We start from the raw sequence: 17,124 nt of genomic DNA on the forward strand, positions 1-17,124 counted from the left end.
ATGTATATACTGCAAAATTATTACAATAGGTTTAGTTAACATTTGTTACTTCAGCAAAAGGCTTTGTGCTATTGTGAAAGCCTGCCTTCTAGACAGCCCCCAATGATCCCTGCCTTCTGGAGTTCACATCCTTGGATAGTTCTGTCACAATGAGCAGGACATTGTGGGACGATGGTGTGTGATTTCCAAGATTGGGTCATAAAAGACATTCTGTCTTGTTCTTTTGAATCACCTGCACTAGTGGAAGCCAGTTGGCTGCCATGTTGTGAGAACACTCAGGCAGTCCTATGGAAAGATCTACATGGTGAGGAACTGCGGCCTCCTGCCAACAGCCAAGGAAAAGAGCCATCTTGGAAGAGGATTCTCCAGCTCTGGTCAAGTCTGTCAAATTTTTAGATGAATAAGCCAACATTTTGAGTGTACCTGATGAGACTCTGAGCCAGATGCAATCAGCTAAGCCACAATAACTGTGAATTCAAAAATATATATTGTTGTTTTTAAGCCATTCAGTTTGGGGATAATTTGTTTTGTATCAATAGATCACTTGGTTGTGCTTTTTTATGCTTGGTACTCACTTATTATTATCACCACATCATTACTATTCTCAGGTTTGGAAGATTTGTTGAAGAAAACATTCAACAAAAGTCTAACGTTCATAGATACAAAGAACTGATGGTTGCCGAATGGGAGGGGGGTTGTTGGGCTGGGTATAAAAGGTGGAGGAATTAAAAAGTACAAAATGGTAGTCACAGGGTTGTAAAATATAGCATAGGGAATACAGTTGATAATATTGTAATAACTATGCATAGTGCCAGGTGGGTACTAGGCTAATCGGGGATCACTTTGTAAATTATGTAAATGTCTAACAACTATGCTGTACACCTGAAACTAATATTAAATAATGGTGAATGTCAATTGTTATTGAAGAAAAAGTTTTAAAAAGTTTTGTGGCCAACTGTTTTGTCCTCCACCCTCTGAGATCCTGCCTCATCATCTTACATTTAATTCTGCTTGTCCAAATACTGGATCACCTCTCCCTCTCTTCTTCTCTAAGATAATCTCTCTAGCTCTTAAGTGCTTGGACCAATACCCTCCTGTAAGAACTCCAAGTTTGTGGCTGAGGAACCCAACACTGAGTTCATGTGATGCTTTGCCTTTGTTCTTCAAGAACGTTCTCATTTTGTATACTTTTCCTTAAATTCCAGAGGTGCTGGTTCCCATTCTGGAAAATATTCCTGTAAGTTGGTTAAGGGGCCCATGGGGAAGGAACTTTTTCCTCTTCCTCCAAGGTGCTGTCAGTTGGTCTAACAATCAAATAGACATGAGACAATCATCAAATTTAATTACATACGTATGGGAACCTCACGTACACGAGACACAGGGAAAATTATATTTATGTATGTGCATGTGTGTGCGTGTCTGAAATATTCTAAACTAAATATGAGGTAAAGAGTGGGCAGAAGGTCATTTGCTGGATAAGAACAGATGCTCAGTAATTAGAAGTTTGCCCTGCCCTATACCTAGGTCATAAAAAGTTATTTCTGGTGACAACTCATCATGGGCAAGGCCCCTGATTTAAATTCTTTAAGGGAAAGGTGGAAGTTTCTCATGAGCCCGCAGGATCTCAACTGCCTTCAGCTCGAAAGAGCCCCCATACTACAGAAGCACATGTTGAGGTGACTTGGTATGAACCCTCTAAGGAAAAGTCATTCTCACATTGTTACAACCTTACTCCCACGAAAGGATGCCATATATTTAATGGGGGATAAATATTAAACCAATGTTATAAGCCCATATAATCACATTTTACTCAAGAAATTTAAATGTTTTCACTGGCCACTAGTTGAATTCAAGGGGCTAGACCAGGTAGGATGACAGATGAGTTGGTTAAGGCTAAGGCTCTTGCTCACCAGCAGGTGGATGTTCCCTTCAGTGAAATGAAGCCCTACCTCAGTGCGGCCAAAGGCCAGGGATGGAGACACTAGGAGGAATGCTTGATTCTAGAGCCTGGGTGGAGTTAGCAGTGGCAATTATAGGTCACTTAGTATATTCCAGGCCCTGGATGCACCTTGGGTACATTGACCAACTCAATAGTCATAGGCGTTAAGTGGAGATAACAGATGCACCAGACAGAAGAACCAAACAGAAGGAATAATAAATGGTACCATGAACTGCGGCCCAACCTTGTTCAGCCTAGTTTCTGAGCATCATGCACATTCATGCCTTATTTGGTAAGTAACTAGAGATTCCTGAGGTTTAAGTTGGAGAATCAGGTTAACGTAAGAGGACACCAGATGGTTAACATGAAGTTACCTTTATTTCTGACCATTTCTTTACAACCATTCAAACAGGGATAACTCCCACATCTATCTTCAATGCCTGAATCTCCCTCTAGAAACTTAAGATTCATACATCTAACTCTACAGAACACATCTCCTCAAAGAAACCATTAACTCAAGTCAACATTTCCTCCCCTACCCACTGAATCACCTCTCCTTTTCCTGCTAACACAGCATTTGTCTGAAACTGTGGCTGCTGTGTTCCTTTAAGAAGTACTTATGTCTGAGCTTCAGTATCCAAGTGCCTAAAACAAAGCCTATGATTGTGCACCCAGCTAGAAAGATGTATAACAGGGACACAGAATGGGGTCTGGGTCATAGAAGGTTCTGTCACCACAGTCAGGACAGCGGTTGGCACTGAACCAGACCATGCTGGGTCGCCCCAACTCCTGCAGCATCTGCCTCAGCTTGGCGTGCAGCTGGGCAAGTAAGCCCAGGTGGAGGGTGCCACGGACATCCTCGTAGCTCTCCAAGGGGGTAGGGTACAGCACATGGCTCAGGTTTTTCAGCCCGATGGTGTGGCGCAGCAGGTTCTCCAAGACGGCCATGGAGATGGGGTTTCCACAGAAGCTGAAGGTTGTGAGCTGGGAGCAGCGGCTCAGGGCAGGCAGGATGGCGGTGAACTGGGGGTCCATGATCCCGCACTCATCCAAATCGAGGTCCTGGAGTGTGGCGGAGGCTCTTTCTAACAGAATTTGGAGGGGCTCAGAACTTACATTGGTCAGGTTGACCCCGCTGAGACCCAGGTCCTTCAGCTGACTGACATTCAGGTTCTGGGACAAGTGCATCAAGTCGGTTTCCGAAAGCAGGCAGTTAGTGATGGACAGGGTCTCCAAGGGGGTCTTCAGGCACCTGGGGAGAGACAGAGCAGTTAGTTCTGGGGAATGGAGCTGGTGGGCAGGAGGTGAAGATGACCCAAGCCTTAAAGGAAGAGAGACCCATTTCACCAAAACCCAAAGTTTTCTAGATGATGGTCAACCCTCAGGATGCCACCTGGTGAAAAGGAGGCATTCAAGTCAGTGCAAGTCTGAGTGGAGTCCTTCCCTCCATCACTTATCTGCTGTGTAACTGGTTCAAGTGAATGAAACCCCACACACACTCTTTGCTCTTCCGTCAAGCAGAGCACATCACACCCCACCTACAAGTATTTTGAGCATGAAGAAAGGTAAAGATGGGAGGTGCTAATAGGGGAGCCTGGCCTGACATCTCAAGCAGGAGAGAAAACCAGCAAGTTTTAGTACGGGGTGATATGGGGTGATATGACCGGAAATGCTTTCAACTCAGGCTTCCTTTTGACCACAGCTTTGACTCCCATCACTTTTATCTCTGTGGCTGATAAGGCTAAGGGAGCAAGTGCAGAAAGGGCTAACCTGGGAAGTCTGGCAATATCTAGTGGCGGCTGCCAGCCTGCAGGGACTAACTTGGATCACTAAATCATCCACATACTATTCCTTTTTACAATTCCTTACTTCAGAAGCCTGCATTTCCCACATATTTCCTTAGCTGGAGCCTAAAAGCAAAGCTTGAGAGACAGGCAGTTTGAGGCAGGGTTGAAGGAAGAGGCTCCTGTAGACAAAGTGCTGAGGGCAGAGTTTACAATCTGAGACCTCACATCTGATGAGCTTTCCCCTCATCCCTGCCCTCAACATTCACTTATTTTTCATCATCTTCACTTAGACATCATTTCCTAAGGGGGAGACTTCCCAAAGCCACCCTCATCTTGCCCAAAGCCCCCATTACACACATTCCTAGCAAGCAATCCCTCTAATAGCATGTCCTAGTTCACACCTCTAACTTTTATCTGAGGGATTATGTGACAGAGGACAAAGCAGCGAACAAGATACTGAGTGGGTGGACCTTCTAGTGACTCATGCACTCTGGCACTGTTGATGGCTGGCACACAAGAGAGGCCCATTATTGCTGATGAAATGAAAAGCGGATTGCTCTAGTCTCCAGAGAAACCTCACCATCCCTCACCTGAGCATCTGGTCCAGGCGACCTTCAAGAAAAGAAATAGAGTCCAAATAGAGCTCCTGGAGGTGGAGCAGGCTGAGGAACTGAGAGGTGAACTGGCTGACATACTGTTGCTCCTGCTCCAGAGTGATATGAGAAGACATGTGGATGTGGGAGAGGAGGAGCCGGTGCAGATTGCCCATCTGGCCCAGGTAAGGAGCAAACTTCTCCATGGTGGACAGTTTCCAGGTGCAATTCACTTCCAAATCCTGGACAGAGTCGAGCTGCACCATTTTCAGGATCTTAATATTTTGAATTGACACTGTGGAGATCTTCAGCTTCTTACAGCGCAGCTGTATCAAACCTTTCCTCTGCCTGACTTTTTTAATGAGGTAAGTGAGGGTCTCATCAGGGGTGCCTGCCTTGAGGCAAAGGTCTATGAATACCTCCAGAGGGGCCAAGGGTGACCTTGGCCCTGTATTTGAATTGTCTACTTTCTGCCTCTTCTGGATTGGCTGGGCCACCTCTGGCTCCCACAGTGGACACATATTGGTCACCTTGTTTCCAGACCACACTGCCCAGAAGTCCTGATGCACATTCTTTTGTAAATCTAGCACTTGCAGTTTCCATCTCCTGCAGGGAAAACAGGAGACAGACCGAGAAGCGTTAATAACAGGGAGTAAGACTACGAATCTAGAAATCTACGCACCTGGACCAGACACCTGATTGTACTTTTACTCCACACCCCAGATATCAGCTGCTCCTTGTACTACTGGAATCCTTCCTGGTCCCCATTTTGGTACCTTTAAGTGCCACCAGGAGGGGGTGAGCGCAAGTTCCTTTAGTCAACTCTGCACCTCAACAACCCCTACATGTCCAGAAGCCTGTTCCCAGAGTGACCCCAGCAATGGCACCAACAGCTCTCTGAGCATCCTCACTGACACCATCAGAAGGCTCTAGTTCTCGCTTCGGCCCTGTACCCTCCCTGACTCCAGCTGCATCCACTCAGACCTCCAAGGCCCTATCAGACTGTGAGATCATCCTCACCTGGGGCGAACCTCCTGGGAAAGCAGGAGGTCAAGTCCATCAAGCGCAGCCTGGATGGTCTCATGGTACGGCTGCTGCTCCTTCATCAGGGCTCCGAGAGGGAGGCAGGGGAAGGGCCAGGCCTGCACCATGGCCTTCAAGGTCTTGCTGTGCCTCCCGGCAAAGGCCGCCATGAACAGCGGTGGGAAGAGCTCCACGGGCAGCAACTCGAGAGAGGAAATGGCCAAGTCCTCATCTTTCAGCAGGCTATGACATGCCAGTTCCAGGAGTCTGTCTGGAGCTGGGAGGTTCATCCTGACAAATTTGCTCTGAAACAGACCCTGGGGATACATTCAGGGAATGCGGTGTTGTAGTTAGACCGAGCACAAGAAACCCCATCATGCTTCCACCCTTCAGAGGAACTAGCCGAAGGAGTCCTCAGTTTACCCTGATTCCATTTTCAGCTCGGGGGGCACAAAGCTGCAGCTCTGGCAGCAAGACAATCCCTGGCTGCATTCCATATCTATCCACTGCCGCATTTAATTCTAACCCCACTCTGGAGTAGGAGGAGCCTAACACCTGACCACACCCCTTTCTAGGAAGTCTCTGGTTATCCTCAAGGACTGAAAACAACTGGAATAAGAATCACATGACCCAGCACAGCCTCTTTTTAAGCTCCAAAGAAAAACTCAGATGGGAAAGATAACAAATACAAACCTTAAAAGTAGCTTAACCACATTATATAACACGTGGAAGCTGGAGATTTTATTTCTTGTTTCTTCTACGAATATATTAGAATAACCCCTTTGTTCAAGAGAACAAAGAGGTCACATGCGGAATAGTCTCCATTCAAAAACATTCTATGAATCTTCTAAGCTTTTAATTAGTAAAGTCACAAAATCATAAATAAATGATATGAACTATAATTACTAGTCATAAACTAAATATTTTAAATGTCATCAATCTACAGCCATGTCACCCTGAACAAGCCCGACCTCATCTGATCTCAGAAGCTAAGCAGGGTCGGGCCTGGTTAGTACTTGGATGGGAGACCACTTAGGAAGACCAGGTGCTGTAGGCATAAAAAAATAAAAGATAAGGGATTGTAAGCTGACAAGGTCTCTGCAATCTGAGAGATCAACCAATGGTCGCCTCACCCAAAAATAAATAAATAAATAAAATGTCATCAAAAAATTCCAACGAATTAGATCTCTTTTAATTTGAAAATATCTGTTTAGTTAAAAAATATGGGTATTCCCCCACTTCTCAAGACAACTGGAATCAAAATGTTTGAGACTAAGGCAAAAGTGCACTTACAGGCAAAAGTAAAGCCTGCTCACTTGTAAGTAAAGGAAAAAACAACAAAAAGAAACCTATTTAATCTTAGTCTGCAGGCCTCTGGAGATCCTAGCTGAGGGCTTTAAGATGGTAGTGAGGGTGTTCAGTTGGTAGTTTCCCCATCCTGATGCTCCTGACTCCCAGAAGACCTTGGCAGTGACTCATGCCTCAGCCTCTGGTCCCTCCTCTGGCTTCTCAGAAGAAATTATAGCCCTTGCTGGCCACACCTTTTTTCAGATTCTAGCTGAAATTTCAACTTCCAACTGAATGCAAATCCTTATTACTGGGTCTCCACCCAATTAACCCTAATTTGGTTTTTTACTTTCTCCATACAAAGAACTGAATAGTATGTCCATTCAAGGAAGAGAAAGAAAAGGAAACCAACCTGGAGGTATGCTTGCTGGGGGAGTTTGGGCCTCATCAAAATTACCCAAATGTTTGAATTAAGCCAGCTTCATGCAGACAGTGGTGTAATCCCAAGAGAAAAAAGAAATAAAAAATAAAATACCTGAATATCAAATAGTCACTTCATTTCCTAAAATTGCAAATCGTATGTATGCCTATTCACAGAGGGACAGAGGCACAACTGAGGGATGGCTGGTGTTCTAGATTCTGAGGGTCAAGGCTTCCCTGATGGAAGTCGGGTCACAATCACTAGTAGTTGTCCAGAAGGGAAAGGTGGGCATATGTAATGGGACCGAGGGAATTACCCAAAACAAGGTAAACGTTTTATTTGCAGAATTCAGAGTTACATCTGGATAAATGTGAGAACTTACAAGGGGATGGCTGACGGAAACCAGGTGGATCCCTGAAATCCAATGTGAAGAGTTAAGGCCATTTCCTCCCAGAAGGACTAAATCAGCTCAACAAACTGGCTAGAGAAGATTAAATGTAGGAATGTGGGCTGGGGAGAGGCCAGAAGAGAGGTTTATTGACTAAACCTGGGACACGACTTATCTAATTCTGAAAGCCACTGAGGAGTGATGGCTGTGGGCTCTTTGGAATCTTGGAGGCACTGAGAGAAATAAATGTGGACCGAACACATGGATCCTTGTCATCAAGGAGCTGCTACCAGAGGACCTTCTCTTTAGGCTCAGAAATTCTCTTCCACATCCCAGCCTTTCATAGTAAGATCAGGCCCAGGCCTGTTCCAGGAGCCTTGACCCTAAACATGATCATCAAAGGCCCCTTCCCAAGTATATACTGATAACTGATGTTTCCTCAATCCTAGAAAACTGATGCAAATGTGGCTCCAAAAAGACCCTTCAGTCCCCGTCCCTAAGCCTCTGTTACAGAGCACCGTTGGGCACAAAAATAACACTTAGGTTTTTCCTCTCTCCAGATTAAACAGTGCATGATCATGAACTCCTTCTTCCTCACAAGATCAGAAGCTGTATTAGGCATTTAAGCATCTGCCAAGTGTTGGGACATCCCCATGCCATGCTGGATCACACACTGGTTCTTTTGAAGTTTCAAAACACAAAGAACCTCTCCACCCAAAGAACTGTCCCGGTTATTTTTTACCCTCTGTACTGTAATGCCCAAACATTTCTTATTCTGATGGAGAGGGCCCACATGACAGATTACCATAGTGGTGTTGACCAGAAAATTCCAGACTGGTTGATTCTTTCTGGAAGAGGTTGAAACTGCAATATTTGATATTGTCTACTTTTGGTGGGTTTTTAGCATGACTGATGCCATTTTGGGCCTGTGGTTTTTTTCCCTTTAACAGACTTCACATGGACCTCAGGAAAACTGGAAAATTGCAGGAATCCAAGCTTGAGCATTTTTATGGGATCCCAGCATCTACGAGATCTGAGGAGGCAAGAGGGACCACTGTCTTCAAATGACCTTGAAACAAAGTATGACCCAAACACTCCCTCATGAGGCAAGGGACACATGCAGAAAGAGAGGGCTCTCCAGTCAAAACAGGCCAGGAGGGGTAAACGGTTTTGACTGGGGAGCCCTCTTTCTGCATGTGTCCCTTGCCTCATGAGGGAGTGTTCGGCTCATACTTTGTTTCTGTCCTTCTCCACGCAGAACCTGTTTTTCCAGGGTACATGCTGTGGCACTGGAGGCAGGAGCACATCTGCATGAAGAGCTGTCCTTCCTGCTCAGGACGATTCCCAGGGCTGCACATGGATTTGGGGGATGTTCCTACCATATCCTGGTCACTTGCTCTCCTCATGGTCCTCATTTGCTACACAGGCCAGAGTAGAGTAGCCTCTGAGCTCATGAGAGGGGCTGTCCTGCCTGGCACCATTACCTCCTCGAGTCACAGAATTCCTACTGGGATTCCAAAGCATCTGCTCCTGGGGCCTTTTTGGGCACTTTAGAATGCTTCTGTTTACCATTTCCCCCTCCTGGCCTGTTTTGACTGGGGAGCCCTCTCTTTCTGCATCCCTAGAATGCCAACCCCCCTCTCCTGAGCCTGGGGTGTGGCCAAGATGCTGGGGGGAAACCCTTCCACTACTACTAACAGAATCGGGAATTCTTCCCAATTCTGAGCTATTTTGGAGAACCTAACAAGTCACAAAGTATAGAAAACAAAAGCCCAGCTGCTTTTCTGGATCTGAAGAGGCACTATTGGAATGCTGGAAGACAACCCTTCCGGGTTCCAGAGGAAGGCCTCAACTCTGCTGGTCCTGCTGGTCCAAAGCATCTGCTCCTGGGGCCTAGTCCTCATATAGGGGCTCTCCCATCTTCAGCTCCCTTAACTCAGCCTTCAAGCTGACAAGATTCCCTCTGGCTTCTTTCCCTCTGGAGTCGGACCTCTTACCCTGAACTATTATTTTACCCTCCATACCTTTTTGAAAGCAAAGTCTCTGTTGGCCTTTCCTGTCCCTTCCCATATGCAACAAGATGTGGTTTCACCTCAGATCCAACATCTAGAATTAAACAAGGGATTGTCCCTCTTTCTTCCTCCCTAAGGAGGACCTGCCTGATGTCCAGGTCACTCTGGGTTCAGCCAGTTATTGTCAAGGGAGGTGCTTCTAGAGGCACAGTTGGGGGAGCGGAGGGACTGAGAGAATGAGGAGGGAGGTAAATGATAGGAGAGCAGGGGCAAGGTTTTCTGGCTCTCACAGAGTTGTGTGAGAGACTTGTGTCTGAGACCACAGGGTGGGGGAAGAGGCACTGTGGGCCTGGACTTGTGGACTGGGAGTGTCCAGAGCGCCTGGATTTGTTTGACCTGGCCTATGTGAGGGGCCAGTGGCTGTTCCCTTACCTCAAGGGCACAGAATCAGGTCAATGGAGAGCCTGGGGTGAACAGGAGACAGTGGCAAGCACTAATCCTAGACACAAAGTTAGGGCGAGGTCTGGAGGGAAGGGGAGAGCCCAGCCTTAGCATTTGGCCCCAGAGGAATGTTCCTTGGGACTTTTGCACCTCAGCCTCATCAGACTGTGAGAACTGTGCTTCTGAGGGCCAACTGATCCCCATCCCCTTTACTCAAGACTCCTCCTCTCTCAATCCTTGATCTACTCAAAAACATTTGAGAGTCTAGCACACATCAACTGCTATTCTGGGTGACACCCAGTGAAAGTGTCTTTCTTTCAGGGCATCTCTGAGGAATGGATTGGGAGTTCTGGGCAGCACTACTCTATTGAGTAGTAAATGAGCTAAAAAATAAAATAATCGCAGGCTCATCTTGGTTTGCCTGGTAGAGCAGGACCATAAAAATGACCTTGCCAGCTTGACTGTGCCAAGCAATCTTAATCCATAGATTATGGACAATCAAAACTTAACCCAAAACTTATGATTTTTCTGTGGCCATTACAATTTTTTTTATTAAACATTAAGTATTCTCTATCAGTCATAAATATATAAATGAATAAAATAGTAAAACTATTTAGTACACTCTAATTTTTAAATGTTGAGAGTTAAACTGTTGTTTCTTTGTCAAAGATTTTTCAAGAGTAGTTTGAACACGTGTGTCTCATAACTTTCCTACAGAGTGAGCATTTTTTCTATGCCTTGAGTGAACTGTTACACTGCTTTCTAAGTTTGGATAGGTTTCCAACATTTTATCTTTCTTGTTCTCTACCTATTTCTGAGAGAGTTCCTTTAATGTGAAGATTTTTGCCAGCATCCTTTCCTCTGGGACATCTCCAGCCTTTTTGTCACAACCATGTTCATCATTTATACCTCTGTGGAAGCGGAGGATTATGAACTTGAAGCTGGATCCTGAATCACGGTAAGTAAAAATTACTTGTGTTTGGTAGAATTGGGGCGACACAGAATGAGGTTCCTGGCACCTAGTCCAGGGCTCCCTGTCACTTGGGCCAGTTGTATGGGATGTGATTGGAGAAGTCGCCTAAGAATGGGTACAACCCACTCTCTATATGTGGCAGCAGTGGACAAGGTCAGGTGTAAGAGCAGTGAATAGAAGCCTCCATTTAGGTGACATTACCCATCACAGTCCAGGGGCCCGGCAGCTGAGGTCTGTGGGCCCTGCCAGGTATTCAACGAGGATGGAGCAAGGGAAGCAATATTCTCAGGAGAAACCCAGAAGAATCTGTGCTCATTGTCACCTCAGCTCACACCTGGTTTCCCTGGTATGTGAGGCTCTGAGAAACTCCTGGAAGGAAATACCTCTCTACCTTGTACCCCCTTGGCAGAAGTAAGCAAATTTGCTGATGGGGTGTCACCCCCAGAATCTGTGGAGATGTGCATGGAAGCTCCTCCCACGTTTGAGGCAGAAGATAAGAAGGGTGTGGGGAGCCCGACCCAGAGCTGGGGCTCCAGGAGGCAGAGCTCTGGGGCCTCTCCGCCGTGGCCTGGGCTCTGTTCTGCTCATCCACCTCACTCTCCGCACAGGTGAGACACACTAAGGAGGGGACCTTCTGGCAACCAAGAGCTGACCCTCCTCTTCTGTCCCACACTCACCTCTGCATGTTTTCCTCTCAGGGTCCTGGACCTAGTCTGTACTGACTTAGCCTCAGTGTGCCTCTGGGATAGTAGGTCACCATTTCTTGCCCCAGAGGTGGCAGCAAACTGGGCTTTACAACCAGGTATCCTAGCATCAACAGTACCGTGTACTGCCCAACACTCCCAATGCATGAGGTCATGCTTGGGCCTTGGGTCTCAGCTCCAAGTCAGGCCACATGGCCTCCGTGACCTCCTGGGCTGCAGCCAGAGGACATGCTGTGCACTATCGTTGCTCTTTTTCAAGGAGTATCCCTTACCCTCAGTGGTTCATGCCCACGGGGAAGTGAGACCAAAACCTACTCAATACCAAACACAAGTCAAGTCTCTGGAGTCTGATGCCAGTCCTGTTCCTTCATCCCAGTTTCTGAGCATAACCGTGGCTTTGAGAATGAGGTCTCCAACATGCTACGGTTACATCTTATAAAAAGGCAGCAGGACAAATGCTCTCTTTGGGAAATGACTTGAGAAAATATGGACTGCTTTTGCTCTTCCTCCCTCATGAGGGGCCCAAGATGCAGATTCCACCTAGCTCCTTGAAGAGGAAGATAGGAGGTGACAGTGCTTTTAGGAACACCGAAGAAGGTTCAGGGGAACAGCTTACCTGAAGATGTTTTCCGCCCACTCTGGTCCCGCTCAGACTGGCCTCAGATCCTCCAATACTTGTTTTCCCTGGTCTCCTATCTTCTCAGTCACCTGTGTCCACTCAAGTTTGAGAACAAGAACCAAAATACTCCAAAAACAAGAGGGCTGTGTGTGAACATGAGTATTTAGAAAGCAATGGGCTCCTGTGAAAATCTCTAAAAACACTGCTGAGGAAACTGAAAACTGGAGACACAGTCCTGCCCTTTCAGTGGAACTCACCTCTTATCTCCAAACCTGACCACCAATTACTCATCGTCTGAACAAGAGGACAATCTGAGTAACACCTTGTGCCGTCAAAAGCGACTCTTACCTCAAGACAATTACTACTGTCCAGCAGCCAGCCGCGTTTCTGCCTCTTCTTCTGCCCGCCCGTAGGAGCCAGGTTCCCAGAGCAGCCGCCCCATCTCAAGTACATACCCGGCCAGCAAATGATATCGAACTACACGCAGATGCCAGAGTTCAATTAATTTTTACAACTTAAAACTCCTAACTGCGGCCACTTTTACGGACGCACGGCCTGGGCTCATCTGGGTAAACCACGATTTTTCGTTTGGTCCTCACATGGAAAACGGGGCTGGGGGAGGGTTTGGGGGCTACTGTGAAAAGTCCAAAATCGCCCTGCGAGAAAGTGGAGGAACCAGGGTTTGAACTTACGTTTTCTTCAGACCGCGCTCCTCACCACGTGGCCTCTCTACACAGCCGCTGAAGAGAAAGAAAGTGGCGCTGACTCAGCAAGTTCCGGGGAGCTTGGCCGGAAGCAGCGGTATTTAACCAATCCTGGCTTCTGGTTCATTCTCGGGCGAAATCTCACGAGATTCTGGGATACGAGTGGGGTCGACCAAGCAGTCCAAAAGGGGTTGTTTAAACAAGCTGGGAGGGGATGGAGGAGGGGGGTGCTCAGGTCATCACCACCAAGCAGCAGGGGGTGCGTGAGTTGGGGGATGGGGAGGCCGTAGGGGATTGAGGTTTGGGGAGGGGATAAGGTGGGGGTGGGGTGGTGGGATGGCGGTAAAGTGGAATCGAGGATGGCGGGATGGGGGTGGGTGGAAACAAAGATGGCGGTGGCATGGGATGAGAGGGCCTCTAAAATGGAGGAGAGGCCTTGAATCCCCCACACTCCCGATTTACCCTTCACCCCAAGGACTGTGCTTTAGGCGACCGCTTTCCCTCTGAAAGGTGTGGGGTACCAGGGCCACCTCCCAGTTCCCCGGAGTGAGGATTTTCGCCCCACCCCCAACTCCCTAGTCTAGAAAAGATTTTTCCCTGCTCTTGGCCAGTTCAATACCCCCTACTCTCTGGACTTGATCATTTCTGTAATCCGAAGGACAGAGAACCGAGCCCGAAGTTCGATTTGATTGTCCTCTCTCCAGAGTGTGCTTTCCTCAGTCTTCCCCTCGGATTTGGTTTCCTAGAGCTCTTTCAGAAGCCAGAAATCCTTGCGTTTGCTCTACTCACCTCCCCACTCCTTCAGATGACTTTAGTGTTCGCTCGTCCGAAGTGCAGTCACAACTGGGAATGAGGACTAACAATGTGGCGAGACGATCCCGAGGAGGGAGCAAGTGAACAATGCTGAGGTGGGGAGGCACCGCGCAGGCGCCTGGTGTTCCCCCTAGCGGAGCTGAGCCTCTGCACCCTGGGGCCACCAGGGGGCACTGGGGGCCTGGATTCCGCAGTTTTCGTAAGGTCTGTGGCAGATTTTAGTGTCTGCTTCCTGCCAATTCCTTTAGGTAAGAACAGTCTTCTGGAGAGATGGGTAAGGATCCTTTCCCGGTGAGGAGAGAGCGAGTGGTTAGAGCAAAGCGGAGGCCCCAGCCCTGCCATTCAAGCTGGCCTGAGAGACCTTCTTGGGGTCTTTTGAATTCAGTTTTCTCACTCGGGCCTGGGAACTACTCAGCCTTCTCAACCTGTGGGACTGTGTTTCTCTGAAAGGGATGGTGTATGGTGGGATCTGGCACTGTGTCATTGTCATCCACGTGACCCTGAATCTTTTACCACAGGCCATAGGGAGGGTGTAGTGGCTGAGAGTAACATTCAGGGTAATAAGGCTGGCTTTTCTTTTCTTTCCTTTTTTTTTTTTTTGTGGATCTACCTTGCCACTCCCCCAAACATCCCCATGCCTATAAACTAACAGAATTAACTCAATTTTTTCACCCTGGAACTGGAAGCCCAGCCTCCCCCATCCTCTCTTCTGGATTCTTTCAGTAAACGTTTGTCCTTGAGTGGTTGCTAGTGCATCCCTCAAAGATACAGCCTCTGCCTCATAAGGTTTAGAGTGAAAACAAAAAAAACCACCATAAAACAAGGAGACCATTGTTTTAAAGTGGGAAGTTGTAACTGATTCTCTGAATTAAAAAAATGAGGTATGGAAAGTTACAAAGGCAGGCAGACTCCTGCCTGGGTTGCTCAGGAGATGTCTTCTGAGGCCTGAGCAGGAAGCAGCTATTGGTGGGCTTGAGGGGATCCTGCCCTGGGCATGAGGATAGACTACACAAATCCTGAAGGAGTAAAGTACTTGGCAAGTTTAAGAACAGAAAGAGACTGGGGCAGAACGGTGAGTGATGAGACTGGCAGAGAGAGCAGCAGAGATGTGAAATGAAAAGGGGATCCAGTTGAAGATTTCCCATCTTTATTTTCATGATCTGGTTGCTTGCGATGCTCACTGAAATTGATACAATAGAGAGGTGTATCTGTAATATTTGAGAGTAAAATGCAGGTCACATGATTGATTATATAATACAGTCCTATTCATGTAAAACTAAATGTGAATGTAATGCTCATATTATTGCTTGCAGTAATGCTTCATAATGTTTACCATATCTCTCGGGCCACACTCGGCCTGTATCTAGAAAAAGGAGTGAAAGTTACAGACCCCACCCTCCTGGGATATATGTAATTCATATTTATGAACATATTAGATAAACAGGTCAAGATGTCCAGAAGATGGTCACTAAAATGATAATGCTGGGACATGGTTCCATAGTGTAGCTGTTAGCACGTCTGCTTTACATGCAGAAGGTCCTGGGTTTGTGCCCCAGTAGAGCCATAATCCATGGTCTATGGCCATGCCACTCTGAATAAGCCCGCTGTCTGATCTCAGAAGCAGGGTTGGGCCTGGTTAGTACTTGAATGGGAGACCACCTAGGAAGACCAGGTGCTGTAGGCATAAATAATAATAATAATAAAATGATAATGTTGGTTATCATAAAATGCTTTTCTGTATTTTTTAACTTTTTCTATCAACTTTTTCCTTGACTTGTGATGTAAATAGTTATTTTCATTATAGAAATATGAAAAAAATTCAGTCAACCTGCACTGCATTATAATGATCACAGAGACTTTAAAAACCTTCAGTGAGAGAAGAAATGAAGGGATAATGCATTTGGAGAAGCTGTTCTCTGTGTGTGCAGCTGAGAGAGGCCAGGTCTTGGCTGACCTGTAGTGGGATGAGATAGAGATGAAATGAGAGAGGAAAATATTTTTTTCTATGATTATGATTTTTTTCTGATTATTTTTTCTATGATTATTCTATGATTATTTAAAGTAAGCCTGATGCTGAAAGACCCTGAACTCTCCATCTAGCTGTGCTGGGGATAAAAGTTATAGAGTGCTTACCAATTAATGGAAACTTAGCCTTTTGATTTTCTAGCCAGACTCATGCAAGGACGTTGTGAACTTTGATGTTATCTTAGTTTTTTTTTCAAGTGAAGGCACTGAGGCAAGAAAGGACAAGCCACTGGTCCAAGACAGAGTGGACAAATCAAGAAGGAATTTGGGGCTGTGGATTCCTGGCATGGGGCTCTTTACCCCTAGGACACGCAGTGCACAACAGGCTCCTGATTTAATAACAAACACGTGAACCAGCCTCTGGACGCCACCCCCCCTCCCCACCCCCTGTCCAGTCTACTGCAGGATTAAGCTAATGTGGAAGGTCTTAGAATTCAGAATAGCTGATGTTCGCAACCTAGGCTGTGTGTCCTAATCTGGGTACACCTCTACTTTTGAAAATTGTTTTGAGGTATCTATGAATGACCTCAGAGGGAAAGGCAAGAACCTTCAGGCAGTGAGCAGAATCCTTTCATCCCAGGCTCACGCCTCCTAGAGAGACTGGGTTTGCAGAGGGCAGGAGGACCCTTTCCAGGTGTGTAAGGGTTGGGGGGTGGCTAGGTGTGTGGGGAGAGCTCACTACAAGGCCAGCTGCTCACTGATGGGTGATGCTTCTAATATAGGGAGGAAGCAAGAGAACTAAATTTTAAATCAAGTCTATGGTCATGCCACCCTGAACCACACCCAATCCTGTCTGATCTCGGAAGCTAAGCAGGGTTGGGCCTGGTTAGTACTTGGATGGGAGACCACCTAGGAAGACCAGGTGCTGTAAGTGTAAAAAAAGAAAAAAAGTTAAATCAAGCTACATTCAGAGATTGCAATATGCTGATCAGTCCTACAGCCAGACCTCAAGGAAACCTGCAGAACAAAGGAAGATTTCTGCTGGGATTGCTAACAAACCATTTCCCTACACCCTGAAGGGAAAACAGGAAAAACAGTCTTTAGACAGCCCTATACAAAACAAAATTATTCATTCCCTGTAGCTAAAACCATGGGGAACCGGCAGGTTTTCATGGTAAGTATTCTTACTTTTTCACACTACATACTCTTATCCTTTCTCACTGTATGCCCATATCATCAAAGTAAAATGGGTAAACAAAGTCTTTAAACTAATTCATAGGAACTAAAAATGATATATAAACTGGGTCCCCCCAACTCAAAGCTTTTTTTTCTTGTCTTGGCTTTTTGTCTTTGCTTTTTCTGTCTATGGTGCATTACCTCCTCTCTAATAAACTTTCTTTTTGACTCTAACTCTGGCATGCATTTGAATTCTTTCTTGCGCTCAGCCAAGAACTC

At 46.5% G+C, this 17,124-nt stretch overlaps 1 protein-coding gene and 2 pseudogenes across 1 annotated transcript; 2 read left to right on the plus strand and 1 right to left on the minus strand.

The window, feature by feature from the left end:
• Positions 1–2,530: 2,530 nt before the first annotated feature.
• PRAME (PRAME nuclear receptor transcriptional regulator) lies at positions 2,531–7,065 on the minus strand. The gene is made up of 5 exons (XM_039880423.1): positions 7,042–7,065; positions 5,340–5,659; positions 4,850–4,925; positions 4,317–4,798; positions 2,531–3,191 (listed from the first exon to the last, which is right to left on the minus strand). The coding sequence occupies exons 2-5, from the start codon at positions 5,630–5,632 to the stop codon at positions 2,615–2,617; spliced, it is 1,428 nt and encodes a 475-aa protein (XP_039736357.1). The 5' UTR covers positions 5,633–5,659; positions 7,042–7,065; the 3' UTR covers positions 2,531–2,614.
• LOC120616870 (uncharacterized) lies at positions 6,281–6,399 on the plus strand (annotated as a pseudogene).
• A 9,418-nt stretch (positions 7,066–16,483) lies between the features above and the next one.
• LOC120616871 (uncharacterized) lies at positions 16,484–16,603 on the plus strand (annotated as a pseudogene).
• Positions 16,604–17,124: the final 521 nt, after the last annotated feature.

The sequence above is a fragment of the Pteropus medius genome, unplaced genomic scaffold, assembly GCF_902729225.1.
Source record: "Pteropus medius unplaced genomic scaffold, Ma_sr-lr_union100, whole genome shotgun sequence".
Lineage (NCBI taxonomy): Eukaryota > Metazoa > Chordata > Mammalia > Chiroptera > Pteropodidae > Pteropus > Pteropus medius.

Coding starts and splice junctions, on each gene's coding strand:
- PRAME (XM_039880423.1), bottom strand. CDS start 5,632: ATGAACCTCCCAGCTCCAGACAGACTCCTGGAACTGGCATGTCATAGC. Junction 4,926..5,339: donor TCCCAGGAGGTTCGCCCCAG/GTGAGGATGATC, acceptor TTTTCCCTGCAG/GAGATGGAAACTGCAAGTGC. Junction 4,799..4,849: donor CAGTGTGGTCTGGAAACAAG/GTGACCAATATG, acceptor CAGCCAATCCAG/AAGAGGCAGAAAGTAGACAA.